The sequence below is a fragment of the Nelumbo lutea genome, chromosome 1, assembly GCF_056320005.1.
Source record: "Nelumbo lutea isolate HS-2025 chromosome 1, American lotus-T2T, whole genome shotgun sequence".
NCBI lineage: Eukaryota > Viridiplantae > Streptophyta > Magnoliopsida > Proteales > Nelumbonaceae > Nelumbo > Nelumbo lutea.
In genome coordinates this window covers 124,258,723-124,274,443 of record NC_142684.1, presented here as the reverse complement: position 1 = coordinate 124,274,443, position 15,721 = coordinate 124,258,723, and the positions used below count along the sequence as shown (strand labels likewise).

Sequence of the window (15,721 nt, the reverse complement as noted above, 5' to 3'; positions counted from 1 at the left end):
AGTAGACTGCGAGCTAAAAATCACAAAGTATGAGAGCTAGAATTTGCTTACTTGTTTGCTTGCTCACTTGCCATTGGGGTTGGTGCCTTTATATAAGCATTGTTTGGCGTAGGCTTCACACACCATATCCGAGATTTCTGCGAGGTCGTCTAAGTGGTTCGAGATTCCCAAAGGTAATCGCCATGCACGTTGATCACCCTCTGGATCGTTTGGCACGTGGGCCAACTTCCAAGGACCGTGGGAGTGTTAGGATATGCATGTCGAATTTGTCGACAAGCACATCTCGCAAGTCGCCAGGTCGGCGCATGTGTCAGGTCGCCAGGTCGGCGCCTGTGCCAGGCTGCCAGGTCATACCTAGGCCAGGTCGCCAGGTCGATGCATGTGCTAGGCGCTAGGTTGCGCCTGTGCTAGGCTGCCAGCTCGCGCTAGGAGTAGGCCGCTAGGTCATGCCAGTGCCAGGCTTCCAAGTCACGCCAGGGCCAGGTTGCCAGCTTGCGCCTGTACCAGGCTGCCAACTCACGCTAGGGCCAGGCTGCTAGGTCGCGCCTGTGCCAGGCTACTAAGTCGCGCCTGGGCCAGGCCACCAAGTCGCGCCTGGGCCAAGCCACCAAGTCGCGCCTGGGCCAGGCCGCCAAGTGGGACTCCATCAACTTGGCTAAGGCAAGTTGTTGCCTAAGTGGTTCCGGGTGTCACCTAGTTGTTCTGAGGTGCCATGTGTCAAAATATCATTGGAGGGACAAATCCGCCCTCATCATTTACCCCCTACTCCCGAGCCAAAAGTAACTCGGCAAAGGGAGTAAATTTCTCCTTTTGGCCGGGAATGAATAATTTGATGAGCTTATAAGCGTCGATTCAATTCCTTAGGCTCTGGGAGTGACTCGCAGTTCGCTCCTTGATTTTGCCCATGCCGAAGAGGCGACTAGGTCTTATGTGGTGAGGAGGTCTTCGCTACTTCGGTATTTTGGCCGTTAGGCTCTAGGAGCGACTCGTAGTCCACTCTCCTTGATCTTGCCCATGCCGAAGAGGCGACTGGTTCTTATGTGGTGCCGAAGTCTTTGCTAGTTTGACACTTTAGCCCTTAGGCTCTAGGAGCGACTCGTATTCCACTCTCCTTGATCTTTGATTTTGCCCATGCTGAAGAGGCGACTGGATCTTATGTGGTGCCGAAGTCTTTGCCAATTCGGTAGTTCGCGCCTGGGCCAGGCCACCAGGTCGTGTCTTAGAGCTATGGCTGCATTGCATCAGCCTCGTTAGTGACGTCAGTTACCCACTCCTACAAGAAGCTACTAGGAGCTCGTCCTACGAGGGCAACACTACTGACTTTAGGTCACCAGCTCGCATGGGAGCCTTGGAAGGCTCAACTGGCAGGGGCACCCATGTAGTTTGTTGGCCGCCTACTCCCGCGGAATCCATGAAGAACTCATCTTTGTAAAGGGTACCTCGCGAAGAGGACTAATGAGGCTTTATCCGAGTTGAAATAAAGTTGGTAGAGCTACTTAGTCTGTTGGCCATCAACTTCCTGCATAGTCTTCGAGTTCATAAAAAATGGAAACTAGAAAGTGAGAGCTTTTAGTTTCTAAAAGGTGAGAACTTAGCTTTCTGAAAGAGGACTTAGCCTTTTAGAGGATGAGAACTTAGCTTTTTGTAGCGTTTCCCACAGATGGCGCCAATTGATGAATCAATTTTTTGTTGATGTATCGATTTTTTGGTGATGGCCAATATTTTGTGCTAAGTACCTCGTCATTTGGTCTGCTTCCAAGTGGCCGATGACTCAGGCCGAAGTGGAGAACTTTGGTTGCCGAGCTGAGTTGAGCTGGGCAGGCTAGGTGGCGAGCTAACTATGGTGCCGAGCTTACCAGGTGGCGAGCTGCCTATGAGGTGCCGGGCTGACCAAGTGCCGAGCTTCCTGTGAGGTGTTGGGCTGACCAGGTGTCGAGCTACCTGTGAGGTGCCGAGCTGCCTAGGTGTCAAGCTGCCTATGAGGTGGCAGGCTAACTAGGTGCCAAGCTACTTGTGAGCTGCTAAGCTAACAAGGTGTCGAGCTGCCTGTGAGGTGCCAGGCTGACTAGGTGTCGAGCCGCTTGTGAGGTGCCGAGTTGACCAGGTGCCGAGCTGGATTGATGAGCTTCGTTGCTCTTTAGAGACCTGCAAGGAACCAAATGTCAGAGGACCCTGGGTGGCTAACCCGGCGAGGTCACTCCAATGCTTAAGTCAATACTCTCATAGTAGACTACGAGCTAAAAATCACACAAGTATGAGAGCTAGAATTTTCTTACTTGCTTGCTTGCTCACTTGCCATTAGGGTTGGTGCCTTTATATAGGCATTGTTTGGCGTGGGCTTCACGCATCATATCCGAGATTTTTGCGAGGTCGTCTAAGTGGTTCGAGATTCCCGGAGGTAACCGCCATGCACGTTGACCACCCTCCGGATCGTTCGGCACGTGGGCCAACTTCCAAGGATCGTGGGAGTGTTAGGATATGCATGTTGAATTTATCGGCAAGCATGTCTCGCAAGTCGCCAGGTTAGCGCATGTGCCAGGTCACTAGGTCGGCACTTGTGCTAGGCCGCCAGGTCGCGCCTGGGCCAGGCCACCAGGTCAGTGCCTGTGCCAGGCCGCTAGGTTGGTGCCTGTGTCAGGCCGCCAGGTCGGCGCCCGTGCCAGGCCGCCAGGTGGGACACCATCAACTTGGCTAAGGCAAGTTGTTGCCTATGTGGTTCCGGGTGTCACCTAGTTGTTCTGAGGTGCCATGTGTCACAATATCATTGGAGAGACAAATCCGCCCCTATCAATTGCAAATAACAAACATTTGAAGAAAAGAAAATCATTTCTCTCTAGATTTTAAGCAAAAGCAATGGACAGTGGTGCAGAACAGTTTCTCGCTTTAGGAAAAGAAGGCTGGGTTGGTATGTTTTTAACACACTCAAATTTCGCATAAAGACACAAGAGGATGCCCCAAGGTACCTGCCGTGGCATGCAGGAAGGGAGTCCAATCGACCATTCGTTTGGCTTCCTCCCAAGGAAACCTTGGTGGGCCAAAGCAACCCATCCAGGTAATTCCATTCCAGCCATCCAATGCCTCACAGTCACACCTTTTTGAAACATCATTAGGAATCATCGAGAGGGAGAGGGAGAGGGAGAAATATGAGATATCTATAGTTCTGGTAGTTCCGGCGGTTCTAGAGAAGAGAATGGGAGGGAGAGATTTGAGAGATCTATAATTTCAGTGGTTTCAGAGAAGAGAATGAAAGGGAGAGGAAGAGAGCTGGGAGATCTACAGATTTGGCAGTTCCTGTGGTTCCAAGAAGAGAATGATAGGGAGATGGAGAGATTTGAAAAATCTACATTTCTGGCGGTTCTAATGGTTCCAGAGAAGAAAACGAAAGGGAGAGGGAGAGATCTGTAGTTCTGGCTGTTCCGAAGAAGAGAACGAACAAGAATGGGAAAGATACACCTTTTGAAAATTTAAAGAAAAGTGGAGGGTAAAATATTCTTTTTAATATTTTTATTGACATACGTTAATGCTAAAAAAGGATTAGTCAATTGTGAGAAACAGTAGGGGTAGTGGCAGTCAATTTTCAAAAAATAAGGGTACACTGATTCAATTAGCTAAACCATAAGGGTAGTTTAAGAAATTTACCCTTTTTATTATTCGACACTATAACCTATACCGACATAGTTTTCAGTGGTGCAAAACCATAGTGGCATATAATATGATCTATAGTGGCAAAAATAAATGCCACTATAGACCATTTTTGTTATAGTGTCAATATTTGTAACATTTCCCCCTTAAATCCCTCATTTTCCCGTAATATATTTGAATAACTTTTGACCCTATTTAATAAAACATAGGTATAAATTAGATGAATTGGATGGGGTTAAGGGCCAACCCAAGATAAACCCTATACGTGGACTTTTGCCTGATCTAAAATTGATGTCAAAACCCAAGTTTGTCAACCCAAAACCAAAACTTGTCCCTTAAATTGGAAGCCTGCCATGTGGAGGGATGATGTGGCTAATTCCAATTAGGCAAATCCAATTCACAGGGAATCATTCAGATTAGCCAATGTTCCAATTAGCCAACTTGGCCGTATATCCCACCTAGAGCCTATATTGGAGTTTTTCTGCAATTGAGGTTCCAACATGATAATAATGCCCACGAAGAAGGTTTATTGTGCATGTGTGGCAATTGAAAAGCGCTTAGGTGTGGAGAAATATAATCCACAAATATACCTTTGGATTTTTATTAATTTACTTAAGCGTACCTTGAAATTTTCAAATAGACTTAAATATAACCTTGTCAGCTAACCCCACTAGACTTAAACATATCCTATCTCTGTGAAGCCTCACATGTGGACTTATTTAGAATTTTTAAAATACTAACTTGCCCTTCTGTACCTTTTGACATGTGAGACTTAAGGCCATGTTTGGAAGTGCTTAAAAATAAGTGTTTATTTGGACCATTAAGCACTTATTGGTATTTGGAAAATAAGCCTGAAATAAGTGCTTATTTTAAAAATAATGGCTTATTTTTAAGTCCAAATTTCCAACTTTTTTAAGTGCTTATATAATAAGCACTTATTCAATTTTTTCTTCCAAAATTATCCCAAGTTGAATTTTAAAATACCACTTATAATATTATCCCTAATTGAATTTTATAAAAGCACTTTTATAAAAGTACTTTTATGAAAACACTTATAATAACAATTTTATAAAAGTACTTTTACAAAAGCACTTTTAATAAAGTATTTTTATGAAAGCCTTTTATAAAAGCACTTTTATGAAAGTACTTTTACAAAAGCACTTTTACAGAATCACTTTTACGAAAGTATTTTTATGAAAGCACTTTACTAAAGTACTATAAAAGCACTTTTGTAGAAATATTTTCATAAAAGTGCTTTCATAAAAGTACTTTCATCAAAGTGCTTTTGTAAGGGTACTTTCTTAAAAGTGCTTTTGTAAAAGTGTTTTTATAAAAGTACTTTCAAAAAAGTGTTTTTATAAAAGTACTTTCAAAAAAGTGTTTTTATAAAAGTAATTTAACATAAGTGCTTCCAAAAGGTATATTTTGAAAATTTGAAAGAAAATGAAGGACAATAATTACAAATGCTTAGTTAAGTGCTTATTAAAGAAAAAGACTACCAAACGCCCAATATAAAATAAGTGCTTATTTGAAAAAGTTGAGTGCCAAATGCAAATAAGTGCTTATTCAAATAAGCACTTATTTTTAACTTAAGTACTCCCAAAACATGGCGTAAATTAAACATTCACATCTCTTCTTTTTCTAATGGCTGGAGTGATAGATAGCAGCCCGAGTTCAAATTTTTGATTTGATAATGATTTCGGTGAACAAGAATGAGGAGAGAATGTACGTGCTGTGCTGGTGTCTCAAATACCTCATTTCTTCCAATACATACTACTTTCATCCTCTTCCATGCAAAGCCCCCACCTGGCCATCTCCCATCTAGGGGTGTCAATTGGACTGGATTTGGTCCAATCCGATCCCGTCCAATGTGAGTCCATTATAAATGGATCAGGTCCAATTCAATCCAATGAATGTTTTGAACCAATTTGGAATGGTCCAATTCAATGTTTGGACTATCCAATCTGTTCAAATTCATTTTTTATTTAGATTGATTTCAACCCAAACCTGGTCCATTGACACATATATTCTTATCTTATATCAATGGACCACATATTGGCTTAATCTGATCCAATCTAATATAAATTTAGTATAAATGGAACAGATCCAATCCAATCTAATAAATATTTTAGACCTAATTGATCCAATCCAATATGTCTTATTGGTCCATCCAATCCGTCCAAATTGATTTTGGACTAGATGGGGTCCAATCCAAAATCAGTCCATTGACACCCTTACTCCCATCTACTCTTCCTTTATGGCACATCTGATTACTTGTCTGCTAATGATGTAATTACAACCATGGATGAATATAAAGATTTGGCTAATTTTGTGATGGAGAGAGTTAAAAGTGATTTAGAAAATTATAGTAATATACCAATATAAGTTTTTGTTACTATTTTGTTTATTATTAAACAACTTAAAAAAGAAAGAATCTGTTTCATTAATCTGTGGCAATACAGTACGCTTGATTCCATTAATTCTTTAATTCTTTGATTATCGAATAAAATGTTTTTTCTGCATAGTATTAACAATTTCCTTTTCAATTAATTTGAATGCTTCAAATCAAAGTAGAGAATAAAGCAGGGAGTGGAAAAGCGAAGGAAGTCATATGTATGGTAGAGGCAGACCAATTTCTATCCAGGTTTAATTACCATTTATTCATGTACTTCTTTTTTAAATTTTGAAAGAAAATGAAAGATAAATTTAAGTCCATTTGAAAAATTCAGGATAAATTTAAGTCAATTTATGCAAACTCAAGGTATGCTTAACTCTGCTTTTACCATAATTATTGCTGGTTAAATATTTGGCATTACCCCGGCTTCCAAAAGTCTACTGTTTCTTTTAGTTGCACAGTTATAGCATGACCACAAATAATACATTATGCTAGGGTTTACCAAACACGGATTCCCTGTCCAAAACAAACACACAATATAGTGTTTTGTGCTAAGGACTAAGGAGCAGGAAATGGACAAAAGAGCCAAGTAAAGAAAGGACGTTGGTGAGGCATAAAAATATCATTTCACCATGAATATTGATGATCCTAAGAATAGAATGCTGCCAGTTTGACTATCATTGAAACTTGAAAGGAAAACTATGCCAGCTTTACCACTGTATACAACTAAAAAGTCTGCAATAACACTTACACTCTTGTAGCTCCCTATTCTAACTGGAGAGGAAAAATACATTGCTTCATATCTTTACATGGGATGGCCGATGGTGGATAAATACTCTCATATTGCTAGGCCATAAAATGCGACATCAGTTCTCGGATAAGAAGATCAAACCTAAAAAAAGTCCTTGGATAAGAACAGCATCTAGAGATGCATGGATAACAATTCTGATTCCTGAGTTGCTCCATGTAGTAAAAGGGGCAAAATAGTAACCCAAAGCTTAAAGTTGAAAGTAGGCATGAAAAGTTTACATATCAGTATGGTCAAAATGATTTAAACTGGAAAAAAGCAGTAGCACGGAGCTCTTGCGATTTGGAAACCCAGTGTACAACATGATTCCAATCAATCTTTTTGTTGTCGATTCAGTAGTGTAGAAAATAGATGCTCAGTTTCCTGTCTGGATCAAATTCTTGGAGCGTACAAGGCGAAGGCACGAATTAAAGGCACCACCTTGCCAAACAAGATAGATAACAAATGCCACATATGCTGCTATAACTGCAGACACCAAAGAGCCAAAAAATAGTCCGTTCACTTCGGAAGAGAAAAAGTCCAGCAAAAGATACCCATTGATCAGTATCACCAAGAGAGCAACTATCCACGCCACAACCTATAACATGATTACACAAGATCTATTAAAAAGGATCCAAATTATCATGTTATATTACTTTTAGCAGTCTTTTCAATTGTGTGTGTTTGTGTGTGTGTGTGTGTGAGAGAGAGAGAGAGAGAGAGAGAGAGAGAGAGAGAGCATGAAATCATATGAATACAGGTAATAATTTTATATGGGATTCAATATCTTCAATGCCCTCTCCATCCTGGCCAAGGAGAAAGAACAAGAAGGCCTCTCCTGAAAGCGTCAATATTTCTCATAGAAACTGTTGAGATCATTGGTTGGATATGCCAATTGCAAGTTCCATCATCATTTGAAAATTACATATTGGTTATACTTGTTCAATATGGTTCACAGCCTAGTTCCGCTTAGATTGCTCTCCTCAAAACTTATTATTTTCAAATTTTTAAGTTTTAATAATAATTGGTTTATAACTGCTATTCTTCATTCGCTTTTCTTTCTACAATGCTTAACTTTGCATTTTAATACTGGCAAAATCCAATCTTGTTTTATCTCAATAAAGAGAGGGTTATGTGGTAACAATCTACAACTCAATATTCCTCACATACATCGAAAGTGTAGTTGAATGGAGTAAGACATGCAAACTATTGCAAAGGCCACAATCACAATAAAGAAAGGATATGCAGCCAAGACATGTACACTAGTTTGCATGTATACTGACCATAACCAAGATACATGCCTTGAGTGGTTTATTACCAGGGAAGGACATCATTGTTAAAAATGTTAAAACCATTTTGGATCCTTTGGGGAACCACACCCTTCTAAATTCTTCATACAGGTCCAAGATGATTTTGTAAGCAATGAAAATGCAGTGGTGCCAATTCAAGGATTTTTCACTTAGATATATAACATTATGTGGCTTATGTAGTGGTTCCCCTGCAGAAACATAGTAAAAAAAAGTAGCAGGCATTTTCTTTTGCAAGTTCAGGAAAATTTCTCCCACAGTTTCAGTCTCCTTGAAGGTGGGAAGTGATTCCTATGATATTACACTGTGGAACTATAGAAAGCAAGAAAAGGAGAAAGAGCCCTTGACAGGACTCCAATCACATTTAAATGACTCACTGAATATCAACAACTGAAAATTACCTCGTAATTAAAAGCAAGAAGCACAACCAAAGAACCAGGGGTTCCTAACTTACGATAGCCCAAGGAGCAGGCCTTGATGAATTGAGACATCACTTTTGAAAAAGAAACAAATAAAAAAAAAAGAAACTTAATATATAAGAAGATGGTTAGAGCATCATGTGATTAACAAAAAGGTTGCAGATTTGCAGGATGAAGTCCTATACAAGTTAAACTGTCAAAACACTAAATATCATTACTACAACCTATAATATAGTAAATTTCTAAGTCAATCTTCAAATTCAAGGTTAATTTATCAAAGCATATGAACAAGCCAAGTGAAGATGAGCCTGGGTTTAGCCATTTAGGTAAAACACAGCCAACAAAATGAGCCATCCTCTGAGCCTAGGCTCACCTTTTAAAATACTGAATCAAATCCTCCAAAGGAATAAAGGAAAAAATAGTTCTAGACTCATTAATCTAGTTGGTAGTAATTGTATTGTTGTTATCAATTAGATTTAAAATTTTTATGAAAAATTCTAGGAACAAAGCTAAAAAAGAAAAATAGCTCAAAAAAATCATTTATTTTACTGATAAAAGAAAAACTTGCATCTTTCTGTCTCATTAGTTCAGAGTTCACAAATTTATTATAATATATAAGAAGGTTGCTCCATGCGCAGCCTCTAGAACATAACATAGCAATCCACCTATCATGCATGTACTGAATGTAGCCAAACCTATTTCACTATCAAATTTTACACCCAAATTATTTCTATTGAGCTATGTTTTACCATTCTCAAACATGAAAATTAGTAAATAACAAATGCCACATATGCAGCACAAATTGCAGGACTGAAGCATGAACTGACAGTTCAGAAAAGAATTTCAGTAAAAGGCATGCATTAATCATGATTGTAAGTGTAGCTGCAGTATAGAAGCATATAGCACAGATCCAGGGAAAGGCATGAGAGTGCCTTAACTGAATGAGGCAAATCACATGTATTTGCAAGGTAACATCACAAAGGCAGGGAGAAGTACATTATAGCACACCGATGCTAATTATGTCAAGTGGACGGGCCACAAGTAATTTACTTGCAGTTGAGGGAAACAAGGCATGGGAACTGAAATATATTAGAGTAAATGTTAAGTTAAAAGGATGTCAAGTATATGTTGTTTTTGTCCTTAAGAGGCCTTCAATCCAGAGAATCCGAATAGAAACAAACTCACAATTGTATTAGGACCATGTTAATTTGTAGCTGTTCTCATTTTAACAAACAAGTCATATAGGCTATCTGAGGAACAAATAAAAGATGGGGCTAATATTTTGGGGAGAGGAGATGATGATCTCAATAATAGTACTTCATGTTTCTTTTTTCTACTTTTTCTTCTTTATAAAGAAAAGGAAAAAGGTATGCAAATATTTGTATACAAGAAGCGATCATATTTAAGTAAGATCCCTACAGAATGCTATATGTTACATAAGGATTGCAATATATATATACATCTCCCTCTATTTATATGCATGCATGCATGTGTTACCACTTACCAGATATCACCCAAACTTAGTAGGGGGTGTTTGACAATATAGTTAGTTTTGTTTTCGAAAACAAAAACAACTGCCACATCAGCAAAATTATATTGTTTTTTTTTTTATGTGGCAGTTGTTTTTGTTTTGAATAATAAAACCAACCATGTTGAACACCCCCTTCGTAGTTCACCTGGTGTACTATAAACTCAAAATTAAAAGCCAGGTAATTCTAACATGGCACTACACAATAATGGAAATAACACTAACCTTGAGGGCAGGACCAATCGTAAAAACGCCCATGACCTGCTCCTTTGAGACCAATATAAGAAGAGGAATGATTGCAAAAGGGATCTGAATTGACTGAAGCACATTAAGCCATTCATTTAGGACATCCAACATTCCTTCAGAGGTGTCAAAAACAAGTGCAACAATAATTGTTGGGACAATTGCAAAACTTCTTGTGATTAGTGCTCTAAGCCATTTTTTCAATCGGAGATTGAGAAAGCCTCCCATAATAAATTGGCCTGCATATGTGCCAGTTATGGTGCTACTCTGCCCTGCTGCTAGTAATCCAATACCCCAGATATAAAGGATTGGGAACAGTCCACCCCCATACTTCTCTTGAAGATACTGACCCGCATTTACTAGGCCTATACTAGTAGCTTGTTCTGTGCCATAAAATCCTTTTGCGAAAACAGTTGTGACAAACAAGTTGATCACGAAGGAGACAAGCAGGGCAGCAGATGACTCAATGGAGTAGTAGTTGAGGGCCTCTTGAACCCGACCTCGCTTATGAGTCTCAATATTCCTTGACTGCACAAGAGCAGAATGCAAGAACACGTTGTGAGGCATAATGATACAACCAACCACTCCCACGGCTTGGCGTATGGTCTTTGAGCTTAGTTTTGGAACCAGAACACCTAAAACGAAAATTGAATTCTCTGAGTTCTTGTAGTTGTTGGAGAGCATGATAACAGTAAAGACAAACAACAAGCAATAAAATAACACAAAACAAGTTTAAACAAAGAGTAGCACTTTACCTAGTAGAAGTTCCTTGCCGCTGGGCTTGGTTTCACCAAACATCCACGCAAATGAAAGCGCCATTGTAGCAATGAGAACTGCGAACACAGCTTCCAATTTCCTCACCCCATAGTTCTCGAGAAATAGGAAAACGAAACTGTTGACAACAATAAAAAGAAACAGGATGCTATTTCACGCACTCAGACATAATTAATTTTGAAGTTACTCATTGACTGGCCGATCAGGATTCTAAAACAAGCAGAAATTGGGGTTTCAGTAATGAACTGAATTTTGAAAAGACAGTTCGATCCCAATCTATTACAACAAAGTACTCGGAGAGAGAGAATCTTCCAAGAGGGAGAAAAAGAGTTCAAATCTTTCACAACGAAAAAAAAAACAAATTCAGTAAAATCCATTCAAAAACAAAAAAAAAAAAAAAAAAACAAGAAATAGGGGAATTGGTACAAATAAGAAAAAAGAAAGTTCAATGAAAAGAAAGGAAAAGATAAAAACTTTACCAATCAAAGGCGGTGATAAGAACACCAGCCCAAAGCGGCAGAACTCCATGGCTAAGAATTTTGATAGCAATGGCGCTACCAATAACCTCTTGAATATCAGCCCCAATCAGAGCCAACTCCGCCATAAACCACAACAAATACCCAGCCCAAGTCGGGTACTGGTCCCTACAGAGCTCGGCCAAGTGCCGACCCGTTGCAACACCGAGCCTAGCCGATAACAACTGAATCAGAAGCCCCATGACGGTAGCCCACATCAAGAGCCACAGGAGCGAGTACCCAGCAATGGCGCCAGCCTGAAGATCCCCCTCGAGGTTCCCGGGATCGAGGAAAGCAATACTTATCAAGAACCCAGGACCGGTAAACAGCCATAGTTTCTTCCATGAGAAGGGCGGAGTCGCAAAACAGTTATCTGATTCGGTGCTCTCACTCTGGCCGGTGCCGACGATGATGACCTTTTCTTTGGACTCGTAAGCTTTCTCTTCGTCTTCGCTATCTCCTTCTGATTCGGGAGATCGAGTAGATAACAAACTGTCAGCCTCCTCTTGTTCTTGCAACTGGGGGCGCTTTTGGTGTTGTTGATGTTGGGGAGGCATGTTCGACTACCTCGGAGTCCCTTTTCCCACTCCTCGTCCTCCCCCCCGCCCCGTCTGTCCGGTGGTGGTTGGTCTTGGAACGACAGTTGAAAGAAGATGAGATCAGCTCAAGGAGGTGGTGTGGGTGGTGCGACTCTGAGAGTTGTGAAGCTGCATATATCGTACGCCCAAGAGGCTTACGTTAGAGCAGACCAGACACTGGTGGGACCGGTATGAGAAACTGAAGGGGGGGGGGGAAGCTCCGTATTACTGGCTGTTTCTGCTGGAACTAAAACGAGATGGACGACTAAGATCGATTGTTGGACAGTGAAGAACGAGGCCTAGATTTGTTCATAGGCCCATGGTAATGGATACACGAAATAAAGGTGAGCACTGAGCCGGACGGGGGGGAAAACGGAGAGTGGCTGACCGGGGTTACGGCTCACGGGGTACAGGCCTACGGCACAACCAATGAACCAAATTCTTCAGTACATGGCGGTCAGACACTCACAATTCACAAGTGCGGGTTTTACACGTGTGATGGAGCATTTGACACGCACACACATCAAATTGCGTGCAGGTACAACAAGTAAAGAAAAAGTGCTAACAGATCCGATCCAACTCATGCTCGTGGAGGATGCATGGCTGCACGCGGTTGCCTCGCTTTTCTAATTCTCCACATATGCCTTGTCAGAATTTTTTTTTTTTTTCTTATTAACTTACCTTCCGTCGTGTGCTGTTTGTTACTTTGTTAAGATGTACGGGTAGTAAATAAATTTAATCACCACACAATTTCATGGTTTACAAAAACCATTCTCTAACAGGGATCTTTGAGGTTTCAAGGGTATTGATAAGTTTAACACTGCATTTTGCATTCTTTATTTTAAGATTTATCTCCTTTTTACATTTAAAATGTTCTTATTAACAGAGTATTTAATTACAAAAAGGAGAAGTCCTTAAGATAAGAAATGCAAATGTGGCCTAGCACCCACTAGGAAGTGCTTATTGGATTTTAGAATAATCAAGGTTTTTAAAATTGAATTGGACAACAAACCGGTCAGAGGCTTGGTTTCTGAGTCGAATGGTTTGACCGTTTGAACTGAATGGATAATCCATTCTGACAAAAAAAATGGCCAAACCGTTGGATGGTTAAAACCGTTTGACTGCTCGGGTGAATAATTTGCTAACCAAATCAGTAGTTTTTAATGAAATAGCGGTTATGGGGTAAAACGGAACCGGTCATTCCCAGTTTTTCTGGTTCGACCATCTGATCTGGTACAATTTTGAAAACCATAAAAATAATAATGGGTAAAAGATTTAAACATACCATGGGCTTTTAGAAATTGGCTTAAACATACCTGAAGTTCTAAATTGGATTTAAATATACCTTATAATTCTTTTACCCTTTATTTTGTTTCAAATTTTCAGAAACAACCAAAAAGAAGACACTTTAACTGACTATTTAATATGTTAAAGGTGGGCCTAAAAACATTTTGGGGCTTCTCTTGATGGATGCTCCAAAGGAGCAGTAAACCTCAGAATTAGGAACTAACCTTAAGGCTGGGATTAAGAAACAATTGGAGCATAATACTAAAAGACCTGGAGTGGTGTCTTGGCTTTGCATTCAAATGTGGATGTGAAGGACAAGACAAGTGGAGGAACATGTTTTCATGGCAAATGGGTGGAGATCCAAGGAGAAGGCTTAGATTAGCATTCAAAAGGAGCCAACAATCCCAAAACACAATCATAACCCAGTAACACTCAATACAATGGCTCAAAGTGATAAAAAAATTGTTGATGCCAAGGCTCTTGCAATCTTTAGTGCTATTCCAAATCGCAAGCGTAAAAAAATCCATCATAAATGTTGGACAGTTTTATATTAGAAGCTGTAACCAATTTGAAGGAGCCTTCCGGTTTTAACAAGACTTCTATTGAATAAATGGTAAATAAGGAATAGTTTTATTGAATGCCCCATGTATGATTGGTTTATGTAGGCAATTGATGGTAGTTTTAAATCTAAAGAGATTTAATAAAGATCTTTATACAACGTGGAACAGTCTTAAACAAAGGCAAACAAAAAAATCTGGGTTGGTGAGATTTAATGATCTTTATCTTCTATAGAGTATTCATTGATTGGTTCTCTTCCGTTGTTCCATTTTAAGGGTATTTGTTTTATTCCCACTGAAAATTTCTAGAATATGGGTCTAATTGCTCAATGGGCTTTGGATTTACTTTTGCATCATTTGAGACACGTGGGTTTATATGGGTAATGACTGATGAGTACAATTACCCATTGCCCGTTGCTTGATAAAAGGTAGATTGTTTCTTATCTTATATTAGAAAAATGGAATTTGCCAACGGATTCTACTCAGCTGACGGCTTTGATTGGATGCCAAGTGGTTTATCGATCCGAAACATCTCTTTGTTTGAGTCAAGGATTGGAGGAGGAGCTCTTGCAAAATATAAGGAAAGTAAGTCAGCAAGGTTTTGTTCTATTTTTTCCATATTTTGTGATAGGGGTGGCCAGGAGCTGAGTTTGAATGTAGGAGTTTTTTTACTTAAAATTTGAGCTCGAATCTCGTACTATTCGGTTTGGCTCAACTGAAAACCACTCTTATTTGTGGATTTGCTTTTATTACTATTCAAATTGCTTTTGTATTGGCTAGAAAACCATAATTCTGGTTTTATAGGCAGTTTTTAAGTTTTACTGAAAACAGCTCTTTAGATTGATAAATCCTCACCTTTTCTTTCTCTTGAAAAGCTTTTTACAACGCACGTGAGGATTAAGAATTTGGCGTTTACCATTTTCATCGATAATTTGGGTTGTTGGACAAATGATGTCTTGAATAAGTGGTTGTTGATCTCTATCTCCTCCGACATTACTAATAATCACCGAATATACAGGGGAACCAAATCACCCTTCAAGCAATTTTAGTTGAGTTTAGGGCTGTAGGATCGGACGTAATAAAATCCAATTCCGATGATTTGATTTGATTATGTAAAGCTTGCATCCGAATCCAAAATCCCATCCGTTTTAAAAGCCTTAAATTCGAATTCAAATTCTGATCGATTGGGATCGGATTTAGATTTAATCCAACTCCGCCTTTAACGGTCCTACATAATGAAAATAGTTCAGAGATATTTAAATAGACTTTTAAACTTTATAGATTGTTCAGGATACTTTAACACAAAAATTGGATCATATGCTATGCGCATCATATGTGCTACCTGATCCGGACTGCATACGTAACACCCTTTAACATCGGTAACACTGTAACAGTGAATATAAGAAAAAGGGGTTATGTCTAATCCTACTTGTTCACGAAAGTATAATTTGCATCAGCTTATAATAAAATACTTTAATCAGAAGTGTAAAAGCACGAGGTTTTGGTCTAATTTGACATGTAAAGGAATCAGGATAGTTGCCTAAAATTTTGCTTTATAAAAATTGGGTTTCTGTTTCGTTTTTCCAATTCCACCTATGGATTTTAATATAATAAAATCAAAACGAACTACGGAACCAGAGGTAGAGAATAGATGGATGCATATTCATTGAAAACGACTGGATGGATGCG

The 15,721-nt window shown here is 39.5% G+C and overlaps 1 protein-coding gene across 1 annotated transcript; it reads right to left on the bottom strand.

Moving 5' to 3' along the window:
• Window positions 1–6,717: 6,717 nt before the first annotated feature.
• LOC148877315 (metal transporter Nramp3.2-like) lies at window positions 6,718–12,638 on the bottom strand. Its single transcript, XM_088984853.1, has 4 exons — window positions 11,575–12,638; window positions 11,077–11,213; window positions 10,304–10,956; window positions 6,718–7,422 (listed from the first exon to the last, which is right to left on the bottom strand). Exons 1-4 carry the CDS (start codon window positions 12,165–12,167, stop codon window positions 7,201–7,203), a joined length of 1,605 nt encoding a protein of 534 aa, XP_088840979.1. The 5' UTR covers window positions 12,168–12,638; the 3' UTR covers window positions 6,718–7,200.
• Window positions 12,639–15,721: the final 3,083 nt, after the last annotated feature.